The sequence below is a fragment of the Lonchura striata genome, chromosome 31 (assembly GCF_050655825.1).
Source record: "Lonchura striata isolate lonStrDom1 chromosome 31, ASM5065582v1, whole genome shotgun sequence".
In the NCBI taxonomy this organism is placed as follows: domain Eukaryota; kingdom Metazoa; phylum Chordata; class Aves; order Passeriformes; family Estrildidae; genus Lonchura; species Lonchura striata.
In genome coordinates this window covers 6,385,936-6,412,118 of record NC_140733.1, presented here as the reverse complement: position 1 = coordinate 6,412,118, position 26,183 = coordinate 6,385,936, and the positions used below count along the sequence as shown (strand labels likewise).

Here is a 26,183-nt window from a genome sequence, read left to right as displayed (position 1 = left end):
CCTCGTGTGTCCAGTGCTCCCAGTTTGGGAGGGTCCATGGAACCAGTGCTCCCAGTTGGGGAGAGGGAGGTCCTGTGGTCGGTGCGGCCGGCGGGGTGGTTGAGCAGCATGTCCAGTGCTCCCAGTGCTCCCAGTTGGGTGCTCGAGAATGACACCCAGTGCTCCCAGTGCTCCCAGTTGGGTGCTCGAGCAAGATTCCCAGTGCTCCCAGTGCTCCCAGTTGGGTGCTCAAGAGTGACACCCAGTGCTCCCAGTTGGGTGCTCGAGAATGACACCCCGTGCTCCCAGTGCTCCCAGTTGGGTGCTCGAGCAAGATTCCCAGTGCTCCCAGTGCTCCCAGTTGGGTGCTCGAGAATGACACCCAGTGCTCCCAGTTGGGTGCTCAAGAGTGACACCCAGTGCTCCCAGTGCTCCCAGTTGGGTGCTCGAGCAAGATTCCCTGTGCTTCCAGTGCTCCCAGTTGGGTGCTCGAGAATGACACCCAGTGCTCCCAGTGCTCCCAGTTGGGTGGCTGGCCAGCGTGTCCATCACTCCCAGTTGGGTGGCTGACCAGCACAACCAGTGCTCCCAGTTGGGGAGCAGATTGAGGAAACCATTGCTCCCAGTTTGCCCAGTTCTCTAGTTTAACCAAACACCCAGAGCTCCCACTTGGGGAGCTGATCAAGGTACTGGAGCTCCCAGTTGGGTGCTTGATAAAGACACCCATCGCTCCCAGTGCTCCCAGTTGGGGAGCTGGTCAAGATGCCCATCGCTCCCAGTGCTCCCAGTTTGGGAGCTCAGCAAAATGGTCAGTGATACCAGTTGGGGTGGTTGGCCAAGAGTCCCATCCCAGTGCTCCCAGTTGGGGTGCTGATCAAACCAACCATCACTTCCATTGCTCTCAGTGCTCCCAGTTGGGGAGCTGCCCAGTGCTCCCAGTGCTCCCAGTTGGGGAGCTGATCACACCATTCATTGCTCCCAGTGCTCCCAATTGGGAACTGGTCAGGGCAACCAGTGCTCCCAGTTGGGGAGCTGCCCCAAGCCAACCATCTCTCCCAGTGCTCCCAGTGCTCCCAGTTGGGGAGCTGCCCAAGGCTCCCAGTGCTCTCAGTTGAGGAGCTGATCAAACCAACCATCGCTCCCAGTGCTCCCAGTTGGGGAGCTGCCCAAGCCAACCATTGCTCCCAGTGCTCCCAGTTGGAGAGCTGCCCAGTGCTCCCAGTGCTCCCAGTTGAGGAGCTGATCAAACCAACCAGTGCTCCCAGTGCTCCCAGTTGGGGAGCTGATCAAACCAACCATCGCTCCCAGTGCTCCCAGTTGGGGAGCTGATCAAACCAACCAGTGCTCCCAGTGCTCCCAGTTGGGGAGCTGATCAAACCAACCAGTGCTCCCAGTGCTCCCAGTTGGGGAGCAGCCCAAGGCTCCCAGTGCTCCCAGTTGAGGAGCTGATCAAACCAACCATCACTCCCAGTGCTCCCAGTTGGGGAGCTGATCAAACCAACAATTGCTCCCAGTGCTCCCAGTGCTCCCAGTTGAGGAGCTGATCAAACCAACCATCGCTCCCAGTGCTCCCAGTTGGGGAGCTGATCAAACCAACAATTGCTCCCAGTGCTCCCAGTGCTCCCAGTTGAGGAGCTGATCAAACCAACCATCGCTCCCAGTGCTCCCAGTTGGGGAGCTGATCAAACCAACAATTGCTCCCAGTGCTCCCAGTGCTCCCAGTTGAGGAGCTGATCAAACCAACCATCGCTCCCAGTGCTCCCAGTTGGGGAGCTGATCAAACCAACAATTGCTCCCAGTGCTCCCAGTTGGGGAGCAGCCCAAGGCTCCCAGTGCTCCCAGTTGGAGAGCTGATCAAACCAACAATTGCTCCCAGTGCTCCCAGTTGGGGAGCAGCCCAAGGCTCCCAGTTGAGGAGCTGCCCGAGGCGACCCCTCGAGCACCACCCCGCGCCCCCCACCGCCCCTCCAGCCCTCGCCCCGCCCCTCCCCGCCGTACCTGCCGCAGGTTGCGCGTGACGCGCACGTGGTGCCAGCCGCCGTCGTGGAACTTGCCGTTGACGGGCTCCACCAGCGCCTCGAAGGCGCCGGCGCCCAGGTTGATGACGAGCCACACGGCGCCGGCCTTGAGCGACAGGTTCAGGAAGTCGGCGGCGCGGCCGGTGTGCAGCAGGAGCCCGTGGCGCTGCCGCGTGCGGAACGCCAGCGCCAGCTCGTCCGCGCTGCTCTGCACCGGCGACCGCGACACGTCGTAGCAGAAGAACTCGCTGCCCCGGAACGTGGCCACGTACTCGGCGCGGCCTGGCGGGGGGGGGACGCGGCGTGGGGACGTTGAACGGGGAGGTTGGCGAGGGGGGTGCGCCATGGAGGGGTGTCGGTGGGTGCTGGCGCCAGGAGATGGGGAGGTTGTGACCAGGAGGCGTCATGGGGACGTCATCGGGGGATGGTGTGATGGGGACGTTGTGATGGGGACGTTGTCATGGGGACATTGTCATGGGGACGTCATCGGGGGGACGGTGTGATGGGGGCGTTGTCGTGGGGACATTGTCATGGGGACGTCATCAGGGGGACAGTATCATGGGGATGTTGTGATGGGGACGTTGTGATGGTGACGTTGTCATGAGGACATTGTGATGGGGACGTCCTCAGGGGGACGCTGTGATGGGGACATTGTGATGGGGACGTTGTGATGGGGACATTGTCATGGGAATGCTGTGATGGGGACGTTGTCAGGTGGACGTTGTGATGGAGACATTGTCATGGGAACATTGTCATGGTGACATTGTGATGGTGACGCTGTGATGGGAATGTTGTCATGGGGACATTGTCATGGGGACAGTGAACCAGGGATGTGGCAATGGGGACCTTCCAATGAGGACGTCATCATGGGGACAGAGCAAAAACGACATGGGGACATTGCGATGGGGACATCCCGGAGGAGACCTGGCACCAGGGACGTGGCAATGGGGACTCTCCAACGAGGACCTTGTCATGGGGACGTCACAACGGGGACTTGCTCAGGGACGTTGTGATGGGGACATTGTCACTGGGGACACGGCGAAGGGGACTTTGCCACGAGGACCTTGTCGTGGGGACATCGGCATGAGGACACTGTGATGGGGACCTTGCACAAGGGACCTGCTGTCGCCATGGGGAGATCTCCATGGGGACATCGCTGTGGGGACAATGCTGTGGGGTCTTGTACCAGACCTTACGTGGGGACCTCGTGGTGGGGACGTCGTGATGGGAACCCACCAGCGGGGACCTCGCATGGGGGAGCTGCCGGTGGGGACATTGAGCAGGGAGGGGGACACGGCCCCAAGGACCTCGTGTGGGGACATCTGGACATGGCCATGGGGACATTGGGACATCACCATGGGGACGTCGGGACATGTCCATGGGGATGTTGTGATGGGGACATCGCAACGGTGACGTCACCACAGGGACATTGTTGTGGGGTCCCAGGTGAGTGTGGAGAGTTTTGGGGGTCCTGGGGTGTCCCAGGGGTGCACAGGGGTGGGTTTTGGGGGTCCTGGGAGGTTCTGGGGTGTCCCAGGGATCCGTGGGGGGTTTTGGGGGTCCTGGGAGTTCCTGGGGTGTCCCAGGGGTGCTGGGGGGTCCCGCTGACCCTCACTGACCTTTGGCCGCTTGCTGGATCTCGCCGGCGCCGCGGCCGGGCCCCCCCTCGGCGACCTCGGCGGGCCCTGGGGGAGTGGCGCGTCAGGGTGGGGCCCAGGTGTGCCCAGGTGTGCCCAGGTGCATCCCAGGCGTGCCCAGGTGTATCCCAGGTGTGCCCAGGTGTGCCCAGGTGTATCCCAGGTGTGCCCAGGTGCATCCCAGGCGTGCCCAGGTGTATCCCAGGTGTGCCCAGGTGTGCCCAGGTGTATTCCAGGTGTGCCCAGGTGCATCCCAGGCGTGCCTGGGTGTATCCCAGATGTGCCCAGGTGTGCCCAGGTGTGCCCGGGTGTATCCCAGGTGTGCCCAGGTGTGCCCAGGTGCATCCCAGGCATGCCCAGGTGTATCCCAGGTGTGCCCAGGTGTATCCTGGGTATATCCCAGGTGTGCCAAGGCATATCCCAGGTGTGCCCAGGTGTATCCCAGGTGTGCCCAGGTGTGCCGAGGTGTATCCCAGGTGTGCCCAGGTGTGCCCAGGTGTATCCCAGGTGTGCCCAGGTGTGCCCAGGTGTGCCGACGTGTATCCCAGGTGTATCCCAGGCGTGCCCAGGTGTGCCCAGGTGTGCCCAGGTGTATCCCAGGCGTGCCCAGGTGTGCCCAGGCGTGCCCAGGTGTATCCCAGGTGTGCCCAGGTGTGCCCTGAGGGGGAGGCACTCGCACCCCACCCCCCCCCCAACCTGTTGGTGCAAGGGGACCCTCGGTCCTCGTGCAAGGACCCCTCCCCCACCCCGTGCAGGGACCCCCCTCCCCCTCCTCGAGTGGGGGGTTCGGACCCCCCCCCAAGCCCCTCCTCCTGTGGGGGGAGGGGTCCGGACCCCCTCGTGCAAGGGGTCACAGCCCCCCCATCCCCCCCCTTGCACGAGGGGCGCCCCCTCCCCTCCCCCCCTCCCCTCCCCCCCCCGTCCCCGCGCGAGGCGGCCGCCCCTCCCCCCCCGTGTCGCACGAGCCACAGACACGATGGGGGGTGGGGGAGGGGTGGGGGAGGGGCGAGGATGAGGAGGGTGATGAGGGTGGGGGAGGGGCCCGAGGGCGCGTCTTTACCTTGGCCGGTGACTCGCAGGTGGGCGGGACCTGGGGGGGGAGGGGAGGGGAGGGGGAGGGGCGTGGGGGAGGGGGGGAGGGGCGGGAGAACGAAAGCAAAAGTGGCGGGAAAAGGGAAAGTTTTGGGGGGAAAAGACGGGAAAGTGGTTAAACTCGGGGGGGGAGGGGAAATGGAGGGAGGAAATGGGGGAGGAAATAAAAATAATGGGAGGAAATGAAAGGGAGGGAAATGAGAGAAAAGGGGGAAATGGGGGGGAAAAAGGCAAAAATAGAAAAAAAAGGAAGAAAGGAAAAGGAAGGAGGGAAAGGGAGGAAAAAGAGGAAAAAAGTGAAAAGGGTCAAAGCAAGGGAAAGGAGGAAATTGATAAAAAGGGGAAGTCAGCAACACAAGGGAGAGGAGAAAAGGGGAAAAAAAAAGGAAAAAAAGTGGGGGAAATTAAAGTAATTCTAAAAGGGAAAATTATCGAAGAGGGAAAATGAAGAAAAAGAGTAACAAAGGGAAGGGGAAAAAATGAAGGCGAAAAAAAGAACTCTGATATAAAAATGGGAATATTCAAAGTATTTATTGAAAGAGGGAAAATAATTTCAAAAGGAAAAACAATGGTATAAGGAGATAATGTTTAAAAAGTGGAAAGCGATTAATTAACAATGGAGAAGAATTAAAAAAAAAGGAAAAATAATGAACTGGAAAATAACTTTAAAAGGGGAAATATCTTCAAGAGTATCAAATCCATAAAAAAGGGAAATAATCAAAATAAAGGGAAAATCACGAGAGAAGGAAAAATAGTAAAAGAAAAACTATTAATAAAAAGGAGAAAATAATCTAAAACAACGAAAAATAATGAAAAAGCCAAAATAACGGGAAATGTAAAAGAAAAAAAAGGGGGGGAAAAAAGGAAATAGTAAAGGAAAAGCGGCGACATGGGAAAAATAGGGGGAAATGGGAATGAAAGAGAAATTAATTTAAAAATAGAAACGTAACCAAAAAAATCAGAATTAAAAGAATTAAAAATTAACCAAAAAACCCAAAATGACCGAAAGGCCCGAGCGGCCCCGGGGTGGGGGGGTGGGTGGGGGGTGGGGGAGGGGCCCCGGGTGGGGGAGGGGCCCCGTCACAACTTAAACCTCCTTTAACTTGTGACGGCATCGGGCGATGCCGGGGGGGGGAGGGGAGGGGGGAGGGGCGGGGACAAGCGCGGGGGGGCGGGGCCACGCGGGAAGCGCCGCCCCTCCCCTTCCCCCCCCCCCCCCCCCCCCCCCGCCGCCTTCCCGCGGGTTTTTCCCCTTTTTCCGAAGTTTTTCGGGGAAAAGCCGGGGTGGGGGAGGGGATGAGACACGGGGGGGGGCGGGGCCGCCCCTGGCGCGGGGACCCTCCCCCACCCCCCGAGCCCCGCCCCTTGGGGCTGGGCTCAGCCAATCCAGAGCAGCCTCATGGCTGCCTCCTCCCATTGGCTGCGGGCGCTGCTGTGATTTGCATATCTCCGCCCCCACCCCGCCGCGCGATCTTAATTGGCTCGGCCGTGCCGGTTTCATTTGCATATCGCCACCCTATTGGGCCCGCAGGGCAGTGACGTAATGGCGGGGAGCTGCAGGTGACGCCCCACCCGTGGCTCCGCCCCCTGCGCCAGCGTCACGGGAGCCACGTGCTCGGCACGAGCGCCAAGCCCCGCCCCTCAGAGCTGTTTTGCATAAGCCACACCCCCTTCCGCAGGCCACGCCCCTCGGGACCCCCCCCCAGCCCCGGGATTTGCACACCTGGAGCCCCTTGCACACACCTGGGCGAGACCCCGCCCAGCCCCAGGTGTGACACGGGGCTTTGCACGCCCACAGCCCAAAACCCCCCCCAGAAATCCCCAAAATCCCCCAAAATTCCCCCCAAATCCCCCCCCAGCCCCTTGCCCCCCCCGCACTCACCTTCCACCGCGGGTTCTTCCTCTGGGGGTCCCGGGCGGCAGCGGGGGGGGGAGGGGCAGAGCAATTAGTGCCGGGACCCCCACGCGTGTCCCCAACCCCCCCATCCCCCCCCCCGTGTCCCCGTGACCCCACCCCGTGACCTGGGAGTGACCTTGGGGGCGGGGCACCATGGGGGGGAGGGGTTTGCATGCCCCGGTGAGATTTGCACACCCCACATCGCTATAGGGCACCCCATAGCACCCCACAGGGACCCCGCACCCTATGGGGCACCCCAGAGCACCCCACAGGAGCTCAGCACCCTATAGGGCAACCCACAGGGGCCCAGCACCCTATAGGGCACCCCATAGCACCCCACAGGGACCCCGCACCCTATGGGGCACCCCAGAGCACCCCACAGGTGCCCAGCATCTTATAGAGCACCCCATAGGGACCCTGTACCCTATAGGGCACCCACAGGAGCTCAGCACCCTATAGGGCAACCCACAGGGGCCCAGCACCCTATAGGGCACCCCATAGCACCCCATAGGGGCCCAGCACCCCATGGCACACCCGGTAGAGCTGTGCCTGCACCCCATGGGCACCATGGACCCCACAAGGTGCCCTATAGGAACCCCACACCCCACAGGGCGCTCTATAGGGACCCCACACCCCACAGGGTGCTCTATAGGGACCCCGCACCCCACAGGGTGCTCTATAGGAACCCCACACCCCACAGGGCACCCTATAGGGACCCCGCACCCCACAGGGTGCTCTATAGGAACCCCACACCCCACAGGGCACCCTATAGGGACCCCGCACCCCACAGGCGCTCTATAGGGACCCCACACCCCACAGGGCGCCCTATAGGAATCCCACACCCCACAGGGCGCTCTATAGGGACCCCGCACCCCACAGGGTGCCCTATAGGGACCCCGCACCCCACAGGGCGCCCTATAAGGACCCTGCACCCCACAGGGTGCTCTATAGGGACCCTGCACCCCACAGGGTGCTCTATAGGGACCCTGCACCCCAAAGGGTGCCCTATAGGGACCCTGCACCCCACAGGGTGCCCTATGGGGACCCTGCACCCCACAGGGTGCTCTATAAGGACCCCACACCCCACAGGGCACCCCACAGCACCCCAGGGCCCTCCCAGCCCTCCCCATTCCTGTCCCCCCTCAAGGACGTGACGGGAGCATCCGGCAGTGCCGTGACAACCGTCGCCGGGAGACGGGCCCGGGCGTCTCTGTGGCAACGGGTACCCAGCGCCGGCGGCGCCATGGCAACCGGCCTGGCGGCGCGCCCGGCGGCTGCTGTCGCCACGGTGACACCGGCGGTTGTCCCCGGGAAGGTGTGCGAGGGCGCGGTGGCACGAGGGCGAAGTGGCACGAGAAACCCCCCGGGCCACGCCCGGCTGGCACCGGCACCGCGGGGACACCCGGCCCACGGCGGGGCGCGGGGACAGGCGGGGACACGAGGGCGCGTGGGGACACCGGGAGGAGTCAACGCCGGGGGGGTGACGCCGTGGGTGGGGCTGGGGGGTCCCCAAATCCCCCCCAGCAGGGTCACGGGGGCACACGGGGGCACACACGGGCACAGGGGCGTGCAAAGCCGGGGTGGGTGGGGACACCGAGGGGGTGAGGATGGGGGGACAGCAGGGGGACAAGGGGACCCCCAGGTCACGTGTGGATGGACAACATCTCGAGGGTGAGGAGACACCAGGACACGAGGAATGGCAGGAGGACAACGGGTGGCACCAGGATGGGTGACACAAATATGGGTGACACGAGGATGGTGGGTGACACCAGGATGGGTGACACCAGGGTGGGTGACACCAGGGTGGGTGACACCAGGAGGACACAAGGATGGGTGACATAAAGATGGGTGACACGAGGATGGTGGGTGACACAAGGGTGGGTGACACCAGGATGGGTGACACCAGGATGGTGGGTGACACGAAGATGGGTGACACCAGGAGGACACAAGAACACTGGGTGACATGAGGATGGGTGACACCAGAGCACACAAGGACAGGTGGCACAAGGATAGGTGACACCAGGAGGATATGAGGATGGGTGACACGAGGATGGGTGACACAGGGAGGACACGAGGGCAGGTGACACAAGGATGGGTGACACAAGAAGGACACAGGATGGGTGACACAAGGATAGGTGACACCAGGACACAAGGATAGATGACATGAGGATGAGTGACACCAGGAGGACACGAGGATGGGTGACACAAGAGTGGGTGACACAAAGGTGGGTGACACAAGGACACTGGGTGACATGAGGATGGGTGACACGAGGATGGGTGACACCAGGAGGACATAAGGACATGGAGCAACTCAAGGACACAACGCCAGGAGGACACAGAGGAGACACAGAACCCCACGAGGGTGGAAGAACACGGGAGTGCCGTGACACGGGGACAGCGTGACATGGGGACAACGTGACACGGGGACAACGTGACACGGGGACAACGTGATACAAGGACAGCGTGACACAGGAACAGCATGACACAGGGACAGTGTGACATGGGGACAACGTGACACGGGGACAACGTGATACAAGGACAGCGTGACATGGGGACAACATGACAGGGGGACAGCGTGACACAAGGACAGCGTGACACAAGGACAATGTGACAGGGGGACAGCGTGACACAAGGACAGCGTGACACGGGGACAGCGTGACACAAGGACAGCGTGACAATGACCAGCACCAGCTGTTTGATGCCGTGGGTGTGTCCAGTGCCACGAGGACAGGAAGGACACAAGGACACACAACAAACACCACGAGGACACAAAGCCTCAAGGACAAGATGACACGAGGACACCAGGAAGTCACGGAGGACACGAGGAGCACCCAAGGCCCAGCGCCACGAGGACGTGGGGCTCTGGAGGACACAGTGACAAGAGGACGCAGAGAAGCACAAGGACACCCAAAACCAGGGATGGAGAAACAAAGAGCCACCCAAGGCCGTGAAGGAGGACACGAGGACAGGACAAACACGGCCGTGAAGATGGACACTGCACGGAGCCGTGGAGAAACGCAAGGAGGTGACGACAGGAGGACACGCGATGCCAGGAGATGGGGAGGGCCTCAAGGACACCATGACACCGAGGAGCGCCACGAAGCCGTGGAGAACCACAAGGAGATGGGGCTCCCGAGCTGATCCTGCGCCCACCCCACCCCTCCCGACCCCGCTGCGCCCTCACCTTCCTCGCAGAAGGGCCCGCGGTGGCCGGTGCCGGCGCAGTCGCAGCGGGGCTCCCCACGGCGCAGGGTGCAGCGGCCGCCGTGGGCGCAGGGCGGGTGGTGGGCGCAGCGCTCGTCCCCGTCACCCCGGACCCCCTGGGCGCCCAGCAGCGCGGCCGGCGCGTCGCCCACCCGCAGGTCGGCCACCCACCCGCGGAAGGGCGGCTCGTACTTGACGGTGCTGAGCGTCAGCGCCGAGAGCCGCACGTCGGGCGGGATGCCCCCGACGAACAGGTCGCTGGCCACGGCCATGTCGGGGCGCTTGGAGCGCACGGCGGCCGCCCGCGCCTCCCCGTCCACGGCCAGCGCCGCGTGCCGCGCCTGCCGCGTCAGCAGCACCGCGTGCCAGCGGCCGTCGCTGACCGACGCCGGCGGCTCCAGCGTGGCGGGCTCGGCGCAGGCGATGGCGAAGCGCAGCCGCAGCCGCCCCTCGGCCACCAGCAGCTCCAGGAAGTCACAGTTGCCGCCGTCGTCCAGGTAGAGCAGCAGCGCCCGCGTCACGTTGGTCTTGAGGCGGAAGCTGAGCTGGCCCCCCGCGCCCGGCGCCCACCGCCCGTAGCGCGCCCACTGCCCCGGCGCGCCCCCGAACTCCAGCGCCGAGCCCCGGGCGCCGGGCAGCAGGAGGGAGCCCAGCGTCAGCAGCACCAGGCCCAGGCGGGCGCCCGGGCGGGGGGCCGGGGTGGCCCAGGTGGGCACGGGCGGTTGGTGGCACTCGGTCCCCGGGCAGCCTCCCCTGGCCGTGGTGCCCGGGGGGACCCTCGGCTCCAGAGGGACGGGCTCGGCCTCGGTGTTTTGGGCGTCCGCGGGGCTGTGCTCGCCCACGGGGGCTCGGTGGACATTCCGGTCTCTAAGAGCCACCGGGGCTTGGTCAGCCTGGCTGTCCTGGTGGTCCAGGGGGTCTCGGTTGGCCTTGGGGGCTCGGGGGTCCTCGGGGGCTCGGTCGGCCACGGGGGCTTGGTGGACCCTCAAGTCTAAACACACCACGGGGTCTTCGTTGACCTTGGCCTCTACAGGGGCCGTGGGGCTTTGGTTGACCTTGGTCTTTTGGCTGGCCACGGGACCCTGGGTGACCTTGGGCTCTTGGGGGTCCTCAGAGGCCTGGGAGGGGGCGGGTTCTTGGTGGTCTTTCGGGTCTACGCGAGCCACGGAGCCCTGGTTGACCTTGGAGTCCAGCGGGACGTCGATGTCGGGCTCGGGGTGGTCCTGGGTGCCCACAGAAGCTCGGCTGGCCACGGGCTCCTGACGCGCCTTCATCTCCAGGTGGTCCTGGCTGGCCACAGACACCAGGCGGGTCGCAGGGACCCGGCTGACCCGAGTCCCCAGGGGCTCCTCAGAGCCTTGGGAGATCTTGGAGTCCAACAGCGCCGCAGAGCCACCGCCAGCACCGGGCTCGGGGTGGTCCTGGTAGCCCACAGAGCCCAGGTGGACCTCGGTCTCCACGTGGGAGCCCGGGTGGGGCACGGAGCCCGGGTGGGCCTTAGTCTCTCGGTGGTCCTGGCTGAGCGCGGGGGTCCAGCTGGCCATGGATGCCCTGGTGGCCACAGAGCCCGGGTGGGCTTTGGTCTCTTGGTGGCCCTCAGAGCCTTGAGGGCCCTTGGGGCCGTGCTGGGCCCTGGGGCCCGGGTGGGCTTTGGTCTCTTGGTGGCCCCCGGGCGCCGGGTGTCCCTCAGCGACCGGGCAGGTCATGGCGCCTGGGCTGGCTGCGGGGTTGGGGGGCCCTGGGGGGGCCCTGGGGGGCCCGGCCACCCCCGTCCTCTCACAGCCACATGGGTGGCCCCAGCGGGCGGCGACAGCCTGGCCGGGGGTCCGGAGGCACCTGGGGGGGGAGACACAGTCAGGGGGGGCTCCGGGGGGGGGGGGGGGTGACAGCCGGGGATGGGGGGATGGGCAACGGGGCCCCCCCACCTTCGTTATCAGCGCGTTAATTAACCCCGTGATGAGGGGGGGGGTCGGTCACCGCGGCAACCTGGGCCCTGGCATTATGCAAATGAGCCCCCAGGTTATTTATAACCCCCCCACGTTGGCTAATGGGGCTCGTTAACATGCAGCGCATAATTAGCCAATCACATTAACTGCTGCACCTGGGGGGGGGGGCGGGGAGGGGGGATGACAGCGACCCCCACCTTGGCCCCCCCCACCCCCACCCCATGGGGGGGGGCTCAGGCTGGGGGGGAACCCCCAGAGACCCCCAGGGACCCTCGGGGGGAGGGACCCGGGCCTGGGTGCGCCCCTCCCCCTCCATGGGTGTCCGCACCCCCCCGGGGGGGTCATTAATTAATTAATTATCGATCACTGATGGCTGATAAAGGGGGGAGGGGGCGCGCGGACCCCCGGGCCCCCTCGGAGGGGTCAGGGGGGCTTGGGGGGGGCTGTGGGGGAATGGAGGAACCCCCAGAGGCGGGGGACACCCCGGGGGGGGTCAGGGGGGTCTATGGGGGGGGTCCATAGGGGGAACCCCCCCTCAGCCCTCTGAGCCCCCCCGGGGGGGCTTTGGGGGGGGCTGTGGGTGGGGGAGGGGCACACGACCACCCGTGTCCCCCTGAAGGTCACGGGGAGGAGACGGCCCCGGGGGGGCACCCCGGGGTGCGGGGACCCCCTCAAACCCCCGCGGTGACGGACGCGCCCTTGCACACGCGTGTGCCCCCCCCCCCCGGTGCGAGCGACCCCGCCTCGCACACGCGCTCACACGCACCTGGCCACGCCCCCCCCCCAGGTGTGCACCCCTTGCACACTCACCCCCACCCCTGCACACGCTCAGGTGCCCCCCGGGCTCCTGAGACCCCCCCCCACCCCAAAACACCCGCGTGTGCCCCCCGGCCTGGCCTGAACCCCCCCTTGCACATGCGTGTGCACCCCGGGTTTGCACACGTGCGCCCCAAAACACGCCCAGGCTCGAGTGCACCCCAAAATTGAACACACGCACCCCCTGCACGCTCGTGTGTGCCCCAAAACCTCACACGATCACCCTGCACGCTGGTGTGTGCCCCAAAACCAAACACACACACCTTGTACGCTCGTGTGCACCCCAAAACCGAACACACATCCCCTGAACGCTCGTGTGCACCCCAAAACTGAACACACACACCCTGCACACTCGTGGACACCCCAAAACCAAACACACACACCTTGTACACTCGTGTACACCCCAAATCTGCACACACATCCCCTGCATGCTCATGTGCACCCCAAATCTGCACACACACCCTTTGCACGCTCATGTGCACCCCAAATCTGCACACACACCCTTTGCACGCTCGTGTGCACCCCAAATCTGCACACACACACCCTTTGCACGCTCGTGGCTCCCCAGTTCAACACCCCTCCCTCCACGTGCACCCCAAAACTGCACCGACACAGCCCTTGCACACTCGTGTGCACCCCAGAACCGGGCACGGCTCCCTCCCACACCCCTGACACCCCAAAAACCGCCCGCAAACCCCTGCGGGCTCTCGTACACCCCAAAACCGCCTGCGGGCTCTCCTGCACCCCAAAACCGCCTGCGGGCTCCCCTGCACCCCCAAAACCGCGCCCACGCAGCCCTTGCACACCCCCAAAGCCCCCCAGCGCCCCCCGCTCTCACCCTCACCCGCACCCCCTGCACACGCGGGGCCCCCCCGCACCCCCCGCTCACACGCGTGTGCCCCGCGTGACGCCGCCCGTGGGGCCGGCCCGGCGCACACGCGTGTGCTGCACACCCAGCGCAGGCCCCGCGGCCGGGGGGGGGCCCGGGGGGGGGGATTTTGGGGGGGTTTGGGGGGCTGGGTGAGCCCCCCGCAGTGGGGGGGGGCGGGATGAGCGCCCCGAATTCCGCGGGGGGCTCGGGGGCCGCGCAGGGCGGGGGGGGGAGGGGGGGATGCGGCCCCCAGACCCCGCAGTGGGGGAGGGGGCGATGCGGCCCCTCCCCGGGGTGGGGGAGCCCCGGCCCTTCCCCCCCCCCATTTCTCCAGAGCCCCCCCAGACCCCGCCTGGCGATGGGGGGAGGGGGGATGTGACCCCCAACCCCCCCCCCAATCCCTCCCTGAGCCCCCCCAAAATCCCCCCCCCCACCCACCCACCATTCCTAACCCTCCCCCCCCTCCGGACCCTCATCATCCTCCCCCTCCCCCCAAACCTCCCCCTCCATCCTCAGCCCCCCAAATCCCCCCCCCCCCCAAAACCCCGCACCCCCATCTCGGCGCATCCCTCCCCTCCCCGCGCCCCCCATCGCCCCCCCACCACCCCCGGGGTCCCCTCCGTGTGCCCCCCGCCCCTCTCCGGTACCTGCCCCGGGCGGTCCCGGCCGCGGCCCCGCTCCCGCCGCTCCCGCCGCTCCCGCAGCCCCCGCCCGCCCCGGGCACGCGCACGGCTCCGGAGCGGCGCGCGCCCGCGGCCCCCCGCCCCCACCCCCTCCCCGCAACCCCCCCGGCCCCGCAGCGCCCCCCTAAAACCCCCCCCGGTACCGGCCGCAAATCCCTCCCCACGAAAGAAATCAGCCCAAAATCATCGCCCCAAAATCATCACCCCAAAAACATCCCCTCAAAATCATCACCCCAAAAACATCGCCCCAAAATCATCACCCCAAACACCCCCAAAAACATCACCCCAAACACCCCCAAAAACATCACCCCAAAATCATCACCCCAAAAACATCGCCCCAAACACCCCCAAAATCATCACCCCCAAAGCCCCTCCAAAATCATCATCCTCAAACCCCCCCAAAATCATCACCCCAAAATCATCGCCCCAAAAACATCACCCCAAATCCCCCCAAAAACATCACCCCCAAAGCCCCTCCAAAATCATCACCCCAAAATCATCACCCTCAAACCCCCCCAAAATCATCACCCCAAACCCCCCCAAAATCATCACCCCAAACACCCCCAAAATCATCACCCCAAAAACATCGCCCCAAACACCCCCAAAATCATCACCCCAAAATCATCTCCCCAAACCCCCCCAAAAACATCACCCTAAAACCCCCCAGAATCATCACCCCAAAATCATCACCCCAAACACCCCCAAAAACATCTCCCCAAACCCCCCCAAAAACATCACCCCAAAAACATCACCCCAAACCTCCCCCCCCCCACCACGGGCATCGCGACCCCCAGGCTGCCCCACAGAGACCCCCAGAGACCCCCAGGGACCCCCCCAAATCCCCCCCAAATCCCCCCCAGGTCTCCCCGGGGGCGGGGGTCTCACGCTGCCCCACAGGAACCCCCCACGCAGGGACCCCCAGCCGGACACACGGACACGGAGTTTATTCCCACGGGACACGCAGAGACCCCCAAACCCACCCCCAAATCGTGGAGGGGGGCTGGGACCCCCCCAAATCCAAGGGGTGAGGGGGGGTCCGGGGTCAGCCGGGGTCGGGGGGGGTTGGAGCCTTCGGGACCCTGTGGAAATTTGGGGGGGGGGGTGTCAGTATTAGACCCCAACATCCAGGACCCCGATTTGGGGGGGGGGGTCCCAGGAGTCTGACCCCCCGATTTGGAGGGACCCCGACCCCAGGACCCCAATTTGGGGGGGGTCCCAGGTGTCTGACCCCCCGATTTGGAGGGACCCCGACCCCAGGACCCCAATTTGGGGGGGGGGTCCCAGGTGTCTGACCCCCTGATTTGGAGGGACCCCGACCCCAGGACCCCAATTTGGGGGGGGGTCCCAGGTGTCTGAGCCCCCGATTTGGAGGGACCCCGACCCCAGGACCCCAATTTGGGGGGGGGTCCCAGGTGTCTGAGCCCCCGATTTGGAGGGACCCCGACCCCAGGACCCCAATTTGGGGGGGGTCCCAGGTGTCTGACCCCCCGATTTGGAGGGACCCCGACCCCAGGACCCCAATTTGGGGGTCCCGGCCCCCCACCCCGGTACCTGTCACAGGTGGGTGTCAAAAACTCCGTCCTCGTCCCCCTGCGCCTCCTCGGGGGGCTCTGGGGGGGTCGGGGGGGTCATTTTTGGGGTCCCGGCCACCTCAGGGTCCCCTCAATGGGGGTCCCGAGGGGGGGGGCGAGTTTTGGGGTCCCACCTGGGGGGCGCAGCGAGGCCCGGCGGGGCCAGGGCAGGGAGAGGCTGAGGGAGCGGGGCCGGGATTTGGGGGGCCCGGGGGGGCCCGGGGGGGCAGCGGCGACGCTCCGGGCGCGGCGGCGGCACTCGGGGCGGAGCCGCTCCCGGCAGCCGATGTGACAGCGCAGCCCGCAGCCTGGGGGCACCGGGACCCCTGGCACCCAGAGACCCCCAGAGACCCCCAAAAACCACCCCCAAAACCCCCATTGCACCCAGAGACCCCCAGAGCCCCCCCAAACCGCCCCCAAAACCCCCATCGCACCCAGAGACCCCCAAAAACCGCCCCCAAAACCCCCATCGCACTCAGAGACCCCCCAAAAACCGCCCTCACACCCAGAGACCCCCAAAACCGAGCCCCCCCAAAACCCCCCAGCCCCCACCCAAAACCCCCCTCACACCCAGAGACCCCCACGACATCCAGAACCCCCCCAAAACCCCCCAAAACCCCCGTCACACCCAAAGCCCCCCCAAAATCCCCATTGCACCGAGACCCCCTCAACCCCCAGACCCCCCCCAGAACCCCCAGACCCCCCCCAGGACCCCCAGACCCCCCCCAGAGCCCCCCAGGACCCCCAGCCCCCCACTCACCGCTGCACTCCATCCCATCCTTGTGCAGACCCCAAATCTGGGGGGGGGGATCAGGGAGGGAAGGGTCAGGGAGGGTCGCCCCCATTCCGGGGGGGGGGTCCCCATTCCCCAGCCGTGCTCGGGGGGGGGATTTGGGTGGATTTTTGGGGGGTCGCGGCCCCCCCGCGCTCACCAGTTTCCCGCAGGTCTCGCAGGGCCCCGCGCGGAGCCCCCGCAGCCCCCGGAAATTGTGGGGGGGTCCCGGGGGGGGTCCCTGGCTGCAGCGCAGGAAATAATCCAGAACCTCCCCCCGGCTGAGCCCCCCGTCCCTGGGGGGACACGGGGGGGTCACAGCAGGCTCCGGGTGGGGAGGGGGTCCCGGTTTTGGGGGTCCCCGGGGGGGGGGCTCAGCTCATCCCCGGGGGGGGGCAGGTGGGGGCTCAGGAGGGATTTGGGGATTCTGGTGGGGGTTTGGGGGTCACTGAGGGGTTTTGGGGGTCCTGGCGGGGTTGGGCGTGTCCCCGGAGGGGTTTTGGGGGTCCCGGGGGGGTTTCGGGGGTCCCGGCGGGGTTGGGGGTGTCCCCGGAGGGGTTTTGGGGGTCCTGGGGGGGTTTTGGGGGTCCCGGCGGGGTTGGGGGTGTCCCCGGAGGGTTTTTGGGTGTCCCGGGGGGGTTTCGGGGTCCTGGGGGGGCTCTGGGGGTCCCGGGATGTCTCTGGGAGAGTTGGGGGTCCCGGGGGGACTCTGGGGGGTTTGGGGGTCCTGGGAGGGCTCTGGGGGTCCCGGGGGGGCTCTAGGGGTTTTGGGGGTCCCGGCGGGGTTGGGGGTGTCCCCGGAGGGGTTTTGGGGGTCCCGGGGGGGTTTCGGGGTCCTGGGGGGGCTCTGGGGGTCCCGGGATGTCTCTGGGGGGTTTGGGGGTCCCGGGGGGGCTCTGGGGGGTTTGGGGGTCCCGGGGGGGGGGGGGGTCTCACATGTCGGTGTCCAGCTCCCCCAAGGGGGGCAGGTGGGGGAAGTTTTCCCGCACGATCCCAAATTCCTCCACCGAGATCCGCCCGTCCCCGTCCACGTCGAAGTTCCGGAAAATGGACTGAGACCCCCCCCCAAAAAAAAAAAAAAAGTCACCTCGGATCCTCTGCGAGACCCCCCCCGAGACCCCCAAAATATCACCGCAGCCCCCCCCCCGCCCCCCAAATCCCTCGGGACCCCTTGAACCCCTAAACTCTCCCTAAGGACCCCTCCCCTCACCCCCCAGCCCCCCCTCGCCCCTCAATTCCTCCGAGCCCCCCTCCCCAAATCCTCCCTAACCCCCCCTAGCCCCCCAAATTCACCCCAGCCCCCCCAAAATTCACCCCAGCCCCCCCAAAATTCACCCCAGCCCCCCAAAATTCACCCCAGCCACCCCCCAAATTCACCCCAACCCCCAAAATTCACCCCAGCCCCCCCAGCCCCCCAGCCCCCGCACCTCCACGAGCTGCTCGAGGCGGGGCCGCAGCCCCGCGGGGTCGGGCCGGGGGGGCTCGGGCAGGACCCAGCGCTCGGGGGGGAGGGCGGGGGGCAGCTCCGGGGGGGGCCCGGCCTGTGGGGAGGGGAGGGGGCGTCAGGGGGTCACAGCCCCCTGCCCCCATTGCACACTCACCCCCCATTGCACGCCCGTTCCCCTTTTCACACTCGTCCCCCCCATTTTCACACCCGCCCCCTTTCCCACACTCTCCCCATTTTCACTCGCCCCCATTTCCCTCGCTCATCCCCCCCTGCCCCACACTCGCCCCCCTTTTTTACACTCGCCCCTTCCCCACATTCGTCCCCCCTTTCCCACTCGCCCCCATTTCCCCTCACTCGCCCCCATTTTGATTCTCCCCCATTTTCACTCGCCCCCATTTTCCCTCACTTGCGCCCCCGTTCCCCTCACTCTCCCCCATTTTCACTCGCCTCTCCCCCACTCGCCCCCCTCCCCACACTCACCCCCATTTCCCCACTCTCCCCCATTTTGATTCTCCCCCATTTTCCCTCGCCCCCCGTTCCCCACTCTCCCCATTTTGATTCTCCCCCATTTTCACTCGCCCCCATTTTGATTCTCCCCCATTTTCACTCGCCCCCATTTTCCCTCACTTGCCCCCCCGTTCCCCTCACTCTCCCCCATTTTCACTCGCCTCTCCCCCACTCGCCCCCCTCCCCACACTCACCCCCATTTCCCCCTCTCCCCCATTTTCACTCGCTCCCCCCCTCCCTCGCCCCCCGTTCCCCACTCCCCCCATTTTGATTCTCCCCCATTTCCCTCGCCCCCCGTTCCCCACTCTCCCCATTTTGATTCTCCCCCATTTCCCTCGCCCCCCGTTCCCCACTCTCCCCCATTTTGATTCTCCCCCATTTTCCCTCGCCCCCTCCCCTCCCTCGCCCCCCGTTCCCCTCCCTCGCCCCCGTGCCCCCGCTCCCCGCTGCCGTTCCCCGCCCGGCCTCACGGGGGCGCTCTCGCGGGGCTCGCGCTGCAGCGACATCTGGTGGAGCTGCTCCTCGCTGGGCCCGAGCGCCAGCGACACCTGCGGGACACGGCGGGAACTGCAGGGGCGCGGGGGCGGCGGGGCGGGGTGCGGGGGGGTTTGGGGGTTCGGGGGTTTGGGGGGGGTTCGGGGGTTTGGGGGGGTTCGGGGGTTCGGGGGTTCGGGGGTTCGGGGGTTCGGGGGGGTTTGGGGGTTTCGGGGTTCGGGGGTTTGGGGTTCGGGGATTCGGGGGTTCGGGGGTTTGGGGGGGGGCTTTGGGGGTGCGGAGGTTCGGGGATCTGGGGATCCGGGGGTTCCGGGGTTTGGGGGTTCGGGGGTTCGGGGGTTTGGGGGTGCGGCGGTTCGGGGGGCTCCGGGAATTGGGGGTTGCGGAGGGTGCAGGGGTTCGGGGGTTCAGGGGTTCGGGGGTTTGGGGGGGGGGCTTTGGGGGTGCGGAGGTTCGGGGATCTGGGGATCCGGGGGTTCGGGGGGTTTGGGATCGGGGGATTTGGGGGGTTCGGGGGTTTGGGACTGCGGGGATTCGGGGGTTTTGGGGGTGCGGCGGTTCGGGGGGTCGCGGCCTTTTGGGGGGCTGGGAAGCTTGGGAGATCTGAGGGGGGGCAGGGCAGGTTTGGGAGGGGGAGTTCAGGAAGGTTTTGGCATTCTGGGGGTTTTGGGGGGGGACAGGAGGGGTAGAGGGGAGTTTGGAGGGGGTGGAGTGGGGCAGATCAGAGTGGGGGATCCCGGGGGGTCCCAGGAGGGAGTTTGGGGGTCCCGGGAGGGGTTTGGGGGTGTTTTTGGGGGCCGCAGCGGGGTCTCACCTCCAGCAGCCGCAGCAGGTCGGGGTGGGGGGTCCCGGGGGGTCCCTGCTCGCGCCCCGCCAGCAGCGCCCCTTGCAGGGCGAAGCGGGCCCGCAGTTTATTGGGGTGGGGGCGTCCCGGGCCCCCCCAGTCCGGCAGCGCCGCCTCCAGCGACACCAGGTCCCGCAGGTGCACCCCCAGCGCCGGCACCCGGAACCCCCCCGCGCCCCCCGCGCCCTCCAGCAGCGCCCGGTAGCCCCGGTAGTTCCCCCCCGAGCCCACGGCCTCGGCCAGCTGTGCCCACAGCTGGGGGGGCACCGGGTGGGGGGAATTGGGGTGCGGGGGGGGGTCGCAGGAGGGCACAGAGGACACAGGGACAGAGCGGGGACACGGGGACAGGGAGAGACACGGGGGGGACATTTTAGAACTGAGCAGAGCCGGGGGGGCACATCCCCCTCGTGCCTCCCCCAAAACCCCACGAGGACCCTCCCGGACCTTCCCGCGCCCCCTGCGACTCCCCCAGGATCCTCCCAGGACCCCCATGTGCCTTCCAGGACCCCCCAGTACCCCCAAATGCCCCTCAAAACCCCCAGGACCCCCATGTGCCTTCCAGGACCCCCCAGTACCCTCAAATGCCCCTCAACACCCCCAGGACCCCCATGTGCCTTCCAGGACCCCCCAGTACCCCCAAATGCCCCTCAAAACCCCCAGGACCCCCATGTGCCTTCCAGGACCCCCCAGTACCCTCAAATGCCCCTCAACACCCCCAGGACCCCCATGTGCCTTCCAGGACCCCCCAGTACCCCCAAATGCTCCTCAACACCCCCAGGACCACCCCCAGGACACCCCCAAAGCCTCCACCGGGGCATCCCAGAACCCACAGGTGCCCCACAACCCCTTCGCCCCCCCCGTGTGCCCCCTCGGGGACCCCCCCGGTGCCCCCAGGACCCCCACCTGGATAAGGGGGGGGGTCAGCAGCGTCAGGGTCCGGCGCAGCCGCGCGATGGAGCCGTGGCCGAGCCCCCCGACCACGGCCAGCAGGGAGTTGAAGTTGCGGAGCTCCAGGAGGCTCTGGGGAGGTGGGGGGCAGATGTGGGGGGGCAGGGGGGCCTTGCTGAGGGTCGGGACCATGGGGCAGGGCTGGGGGGGTCTGGGGGGGTCTGTGGGGCAGGGCTTGGGGGTCTTAGGGCAGGGCTGGGGGCTGTGGAACAGTTTTGTGGGAATGTCGCTCAGTGCTGGGGGTCGGTTTGGGGTGATGGGTTGGGGGTCTCGCCTGGGCCAGGTGCAGGCGCTGCCCCTGGGCGGTGGGTCAGGGGGTCAGTTATGGGGGTCAGGGGTCATTCCCAGGGGTCACTCCGGGGGTCACTCCCAGGGGTCACTCCGGGGGTCACTCCGGGGGTAAAGGGTCATTCCCGGGGGTCAGGGGTCATTCCCGGACGTCACTCGGGGGTCACTCGAGGGGTCCCTCGGGGGTCCCTCAGGGGTCCCTCGGGGGTCCCTCGGGGGTCACTCCGGGGGTCCCTCGGGGGTCCCTCGGGGTTCTCTCGGGGGTCACTCGGGGGTCCCTCGGGGGTCACTCGGGGTTCTCTCGGGGGTCACTCTGGGGGTCACTCCGGGGTCTCTCGGGGGTCCCTCGGGGGTCCCTCGGGGTTCTCTCGGGGGTCCCTCGGGGGTCCCTCGGGGGTCACTCGGGGGTCCCTCGGGGGTCACTCGGGGGTTCTCTCGGGGGTCACTCCGGGGTCTCTCGGGGGTCACTCGGGGGTCACTCGGGGTTCTCTCGGGGGTCACTCGGGGGTCACTCGGGGTTCTCTCGGGGGTCACTCGGGGGTCCCTCGGGGGTCACTCGGGGGTCCCTCGGGGGGTCCCTCGGGGGTCACTCGGGGGTCCCTCGGGGGTCATTCCCGGATGTCACTCGGGGGTCCCTCGGGGGTCACTCGGGGTTCTCTCGGGGGTCACTCTGGGGGTCACTTCGGGGTCTCTCGGGGGTCACTCGGGGGTCCCTCGGGGGTCCCTCGGGGTTCTCTCGGGGTTCTCTCGGGGGTCCCTCGGGGGTCCCTCGGGGTTCTCTCGGGGGTCTCTCGGGGGTCCCTCGGGGTTCTCTCGGGGGTCCCTCGGGGGTCCCTCGGGGGTCTCTCGGGGGTCCCTCGGGGTTCTCTCGGGGGTCCCTCGGGGGTCTCACCTGCGCCAGCTGCAGGCACTGCCCCAGCGCCGCCGCGCGCTGCGGGGCCGCCAGGGGGCGCAGCACGCGCAGCTGCACCCAGCGCGAGAGGCCGTTGGACAGCGCCACCAAGCGGCGCAGCGCGGGAGAGCTCGAGGTGCCCGCGGAGCGCGCGAAGGCGCGGATGTCCCGGAGCTGGGGGGACACGGGGGGACACTGGGGACACTGGGGACAGTGGGGACATTGGGGGACACTGGGGGCATTGGGGACACGGGGGGCATTGGGGACATTGGGGACATTGGGGGCACTGGGGACATTGGGGACATTGGGGACACTGGGGACACGGGGGGACACTGGGGAAACGGGGGGACACTGGGGACACTGGGGACACGGGGGGCATTGGGGACATTGGGGACATTGGGGACACTGGGGACATTGGGGACATTGGGGACACTGGGGACACGGGGGGACACTGGGGACACGGGGGACATTGGGGACATCAGGGGCATTGGGGACACGGGGGACACGGGGGGACACTGGGGACACGGGGGGCATTGGGGACACTGGGGACACGGGGGGACATCGGGGACATCGGGGTTCAGGGGATGTGGCGGGGCAGGGGGCGGGTGTCACACGAGTGTGTTTTGCACAGGTGTGTCGCACACAGGTGTCCCCCAGGTGTGCCCCAGGTGTGCCAGGCGTGCCCAGACGTCCCACAGGCGTGCCCAGGTGTGCTCGTAGGTGCCCCATGCATGCCCAGGTGCCCCAGGTGTGCCCAGGTGCCCCAGGTGTGCCCAGGTGCCCCCGGGTGCCCCAGGTGTGCCGCCAGGTGTGCCCCCAGGTGTGCCCAGGTGCCCCAGGTGTGCCCAGGTGCCCCATGTGTGCCCAGGTGCCCCAGGTGTGCCCAGGTGCCCCAGGCATGCCCAGGTGCCCCCAGGTGTGCCCCCAGGTGTGCCCAGGTGCCGCAGGCCACTCACGCGCAGGCGGCCGAAGCCGCGGTGCTCCAGGTGCGTCAGCAGCAGCGCCAGCTCGGGCGGCTCCAGCGGCTCCAGCAGCATCGAGAACCGCGCGCGGGGGGGCGCCGGGACCCCCGCGGGACCCCCCCCGGGGACAGCTCCGGTGCCACCGCCACTGTCACCCCCGCCACTGTCACCCCCGCCATCGTCACCTTCGGCATCGTCACCTTCCTCGGGGCTGCGCACGGGGACACGCGCGAGTGCCGGGGGACGCGATGTGCCCGTCCCGCGGTGTCCCCCGTGTGCCCCATGTCCCCTCCGTGTCCCCCCGTGTCCCCCGTGTGCCCCGTGTCCCCCGTGTGCCCCGTGTCCCCCCGTGTCCCCACCGTGTCCACCCGTGACCCCCCGTGTCCCCACCGTGTCCCCCCGTGTCCCCACCGTGTCCACCCGTGTCCCCCCCTGACCCCCCGTGTCCCCACCGTGTCCACCCGTGTCCCCCCCGTGCCCCCCACCCATGTCCCCCCCCGTCCCTGTGCCTCCTCCACCCCAAATTTCCCTCCCTGTGCCCCCCCAGCCCCCCCAAACCCCGTGACCCCTGTACCCCAAATTTCCCTCCCTGTGCCCCCCCAAACCCGTGTCCCCCCTGTGCCCCCCCCCGTGTCCCCCCTGTACCCCAAATTTCCCTCCCTGTGCCCCCCCATCACCCCGTGACCCCTCCGGACCCCCCCAAATCCCCGAGCCCCCCCCCTTTTTCACCTACAGGCTCTCGAGGCCCAGGGGGGTTTCGGGGTCCCCCCCCAGCGCCGCCCCCAATTCCCGCAGCCGCCCCAAAACCTGGGGGTCCCCCGAGAGCTCCCGCGGGAACGCCCGGACCCAGTACCTGGGAAAAGGGGGGGTCAGGGGGACCCCACAACTCGGGGGTCCCCAGAAGGGATCGGGGGGGCCCCGAGGGGTCCCCAGGAAGGGTTTGGAGGGTCCCTGGAAATTGGGGGGGTCCCCAGGGGGATCCGGGGGTCCCCAGAAAGGATCTGGGGGTCTCCAGGAAGGAAATGTTGGGGTCCCCAGAGGGATCCGGGGGTCCCCAGAAAGTATCTGGGGGTCCTCAAGGAGATCTGGGGGTCCCCAGGGGGATCCGGGGGGGTTTTGGGGTCCCGGGGGGTTTTGGGGTCCCAGGGGGTTTTGGGGTCCCGGGGGGTTTTGGGGTCCCGGAAGTTTTTGGGGTCCCGGGGGTTTTGGGGTCCCAGGGGGTTTTGGGGTCCCAGGAGTTTTTGGGGTCCCGGGGGGTTTGGGGTCCCGGGGGGGTTTGGGGTCCCAGGAGTTTTTGGGGTCCCGTGGAGGTTTTGGGGTCACTCACCGGACCAAGTGGCCGATCTTGAGGCGCAGGGAGGGACCCTCGGCCGAGCCCCCCGAATCCTGCACCCTGCGGGGGGGTCAAGGAGCCTGCGCGGGGGTTTGGGGGGGTCCTGGGGTTTGGGGGGGTCCTGGGGTTTGGGGGGGCTCGGGGCAGGGAGGGTCTGGAGTGTGGGGGGCGTTCCAGGGAGATTTTGTGGGGGATCCCCAAAATTCAAGGGGGTCCCAAGGGGTCAATGAAAGGGATTTCAGGGAGGTCGGGGGGGTCCTGGGGGATTTGGGGGTGTCCCAGGGGGTCTCGGGGGGTTTTGGGGGTCGCGGGGGGATCCCCAAGGAGAAAACCTCAGCAGCTGCCAGCCCCCCCTGACCTGGGGCAGGTACGAGGGGTACTCGATTTTTGGGGGAAATCCCAGGAAGTTTGGGGGGGACCCGCGGGATTTGGGGGTCCCGGGGGGTCGCGGGGGGTTTTGGGGGGTCGCGGGGGGGTCCCCAAGGATACAGGGTCAGCAGCTTGGCGGCCACCTCGGCCTGGGGCAGGTACCAGGGGTGCGTGGCCAGGAAGAGTCGGACGAGTTGGGGGTCCCGAACCTTCCCCTGCGCGTCTGGGGGGGCGGGGGGGTCACCCCAAAACCACAGAGACCCCAGAGACCCTCCCTGGGACCCCCAACTCCACCCCGCACCCCCCAAAACACCAACCCCGCCCCCCCAGGGCTCCCCAGGCTTCAGGGACACCTCAGAGGTCAGAACCCCCCCAAAACCCAAATCCCCCCCAGGATCCCCCAAATCCCCCCCAGATCCCCCAAACCTTCCCCCCGCAAACTCAGGAACCCCCAAAACTTCAGGACCCCCCAAATCCGAGGGGTCCCCAAACCCCGGAGCCCCCCCAGAGCTCAAGGACTCCCCGAAACCCCCGGACCCCCCCCCGGACCCCCCAAAATCGGGGTCCCCCCCACCGAAGGCATCGACGCAGCCCCTCAGAAGCTCGTCCAGGGTGGGGGCTCGGTCCAGGTCCAGGGAGCTGCTCATGGTGGGACCCCAAAACTGGGGGGGAGGGATTTGGGGGTGGGGTCAGCACCAGAGACCGGCCGGGACCCCCCAAACCGCAGCTGGGGGTCCCCAAGTCCTGAGGGTCCCTTGGGGGGGCTGGGAGGGGTCTGGGGGTCCCAGTTTGGGGGAGTGGCGGGTCCTGGGGTCTCCTTCAGGGTAATTTGGGGGGGTTGGGGGCCCCGACCCCCCCCAAATTTTCCCTCGCCGGGTGCTGCACCCCGATAAGGCGGCGCTTCCTGAGCCCCGGTTCCGGAGCACCCCAGGGTGGGGGGACTGGGGGGACTGGGGGGACTGGGGGATACTGGGAGGGAACTGGGGGATACTGGGAGGGACTGGGGGGGACTGGGGGATACTGGGAGGGAACTGGGGGATACTGGGAGGGAACTGGGGGATACTGGGGGATACTGGGAGGGACTGGGGGGGGACTGGGGGGGACTGGGGGGGACTGGGGGATACTGGGAGGGACTGGGGGATACTGGGAGCTCGCTACCCCCGGCACGAGGGGAACTGGGAGCGTTGGAATGCGGGGTGCTGGAGCAACTGGGAGCAACTGGGAGCAACTGGGATGGGGAAATCCCGGGAAACTGGGAGCACTGGGAGGGACTGGGAAGGGGTCTGGGGAGACACTCGGGGGGGGGTCCCGGCTTCTCCCACGCGTTTCTCTGATCCCCCCCCCACCCCGGGACCCCCCAAAACCCCCCCAAGAATCCCCGAGACCCCTCCAAGACCCCCCGAGACCTCTCGGGACCCCCCCAAGAACCCCCGGGACGCCGCAAAACCCCCCTGGACCGCCCAAGACCCCCCCAAACCCCCCGGGACCCCCCCAAAACCCCCCGGGACCCCCGCTCCAGCCCCACCTGCTCCGGCGGCCGCGGCGGGTTGGACGCGGCGAGGGGCGGGCCCGGAATTTGGGGGTCCGGGGGGGGTTTTGGGGTGCCCCGGGG

At 67.1% G+C, this 26,183-nt stretch overlaps 2 protein-coding genes across 11 annotated transcripts in view; both read right to left on the bottom strand.

Annotated features, from left to right (window-relative positions):
- Positions 1-14,210, bottom strand: part of LOC110484524 (neurexin-2) — a 48,994-nt gene extending 34,784 nt beyond the window's left edge. For 9 of the 10 annotated variants that reach the window (XM_085563446.1, XM_085563454.1, XM_085563452.1 and 6 more), the window contains exons 1-6: positions 14,108-14,210; positions 9,808-11,663; positions 6,609-6,629; positions 4,695-4,724; positions 3,617-3,682; positions 1,978-2,279 (exon numbers count right to left, since the gene is read on the bottom strand). In XM_085563446.1, coding sequence (XP_085419572.1) covers positions 1,978-2,279; positions 3,617-3,682; positions 4,695-4,724; positions 6,609-6,629; positions 9,808-11,533 — 2,145 coding nt within the window. In that variant the 5' untranslated portion in view covers positions 11,534-11,663; positions 14,108-14,210. The remainder of the gene's footprint in view (positions 1-1,977; positions 2,280-3,616; positions 3,683-4,694; positions 4,725-6,608; positions 6,630-9,807; positions 11,664-14,107) is intronic. The other variant, XM_085563449.1, reaches the window with a different exon arrangement.
- Positions 14,211-14,697: 487 nt separating this feature from the next.
- Positions 14,698-26,168, bottom strand: LOC146764811 (RAS guanyl-releasing protein 2-like). The gene is made up of 17 exons (XM_085563600.1): positions 26,097-26,168; positions 25,146-25,233; positions 24,692-24,794; positions 24,197-24,262; positions 23,603-23,722; positions 22,864-23,080; positions 21,908-22,081; positions 20,683-20,799; positions 19,750-20,034; positions 18,911-18,988; positions 17,914-18,027; positions 17,423-17,538; positions 16,647-16,782; positions 16,475-16,511; positions 15,849-16,022; positions 15,695-15,753; positions 14,698-15,222 (listed from the first exon to the last, which is right to left on the bottom strand). The coding sequence occupies exons 2-16, from the start codon at positions 25,216-25,218 to the stop codon at positions 15,698-15,700; spliced, it is 1,866 nt and encodes a 621-aa protein (XP_085419726.1). The 5' UTR covers positions 25,219-25,233; positions 26,097-26,168; the 3' UTR covers positions 14,698-15,222; positions 15,695-15,697.
- Between the last annotated feature and the right edge of the window lie 15 nt (positions 26,169-26,183).

What these genes read in the sequence shown, in the direction of transcription:
- LOC146764811 (XM_085563600.1), bottom strand. Translation starts at nt 25,218, where the DNA reads ATGAGCAGCTCCCTGGACCTGGACCGAGCCCCCACCCTGGACGAGCTT. An exon ending in AAGATCGGCCACTTGGTCCG is followed by an intron (nt 23,723 to 24,196) that starts GTGAGTGACCCC and finishes CCCTTTTCCCAG; the next exon opens with GTACTGGGTCCGGGCGTTCC. An exon ending in GGCCTCGCTGCGCCCCCCAG is followed by an intron (nt 15,754 to 15,848) that starts GTGGGACCCCAA and finishes CGACCCCCCCAG; the next exon opens with AGCCCCCCGAGGAGGCGCAG.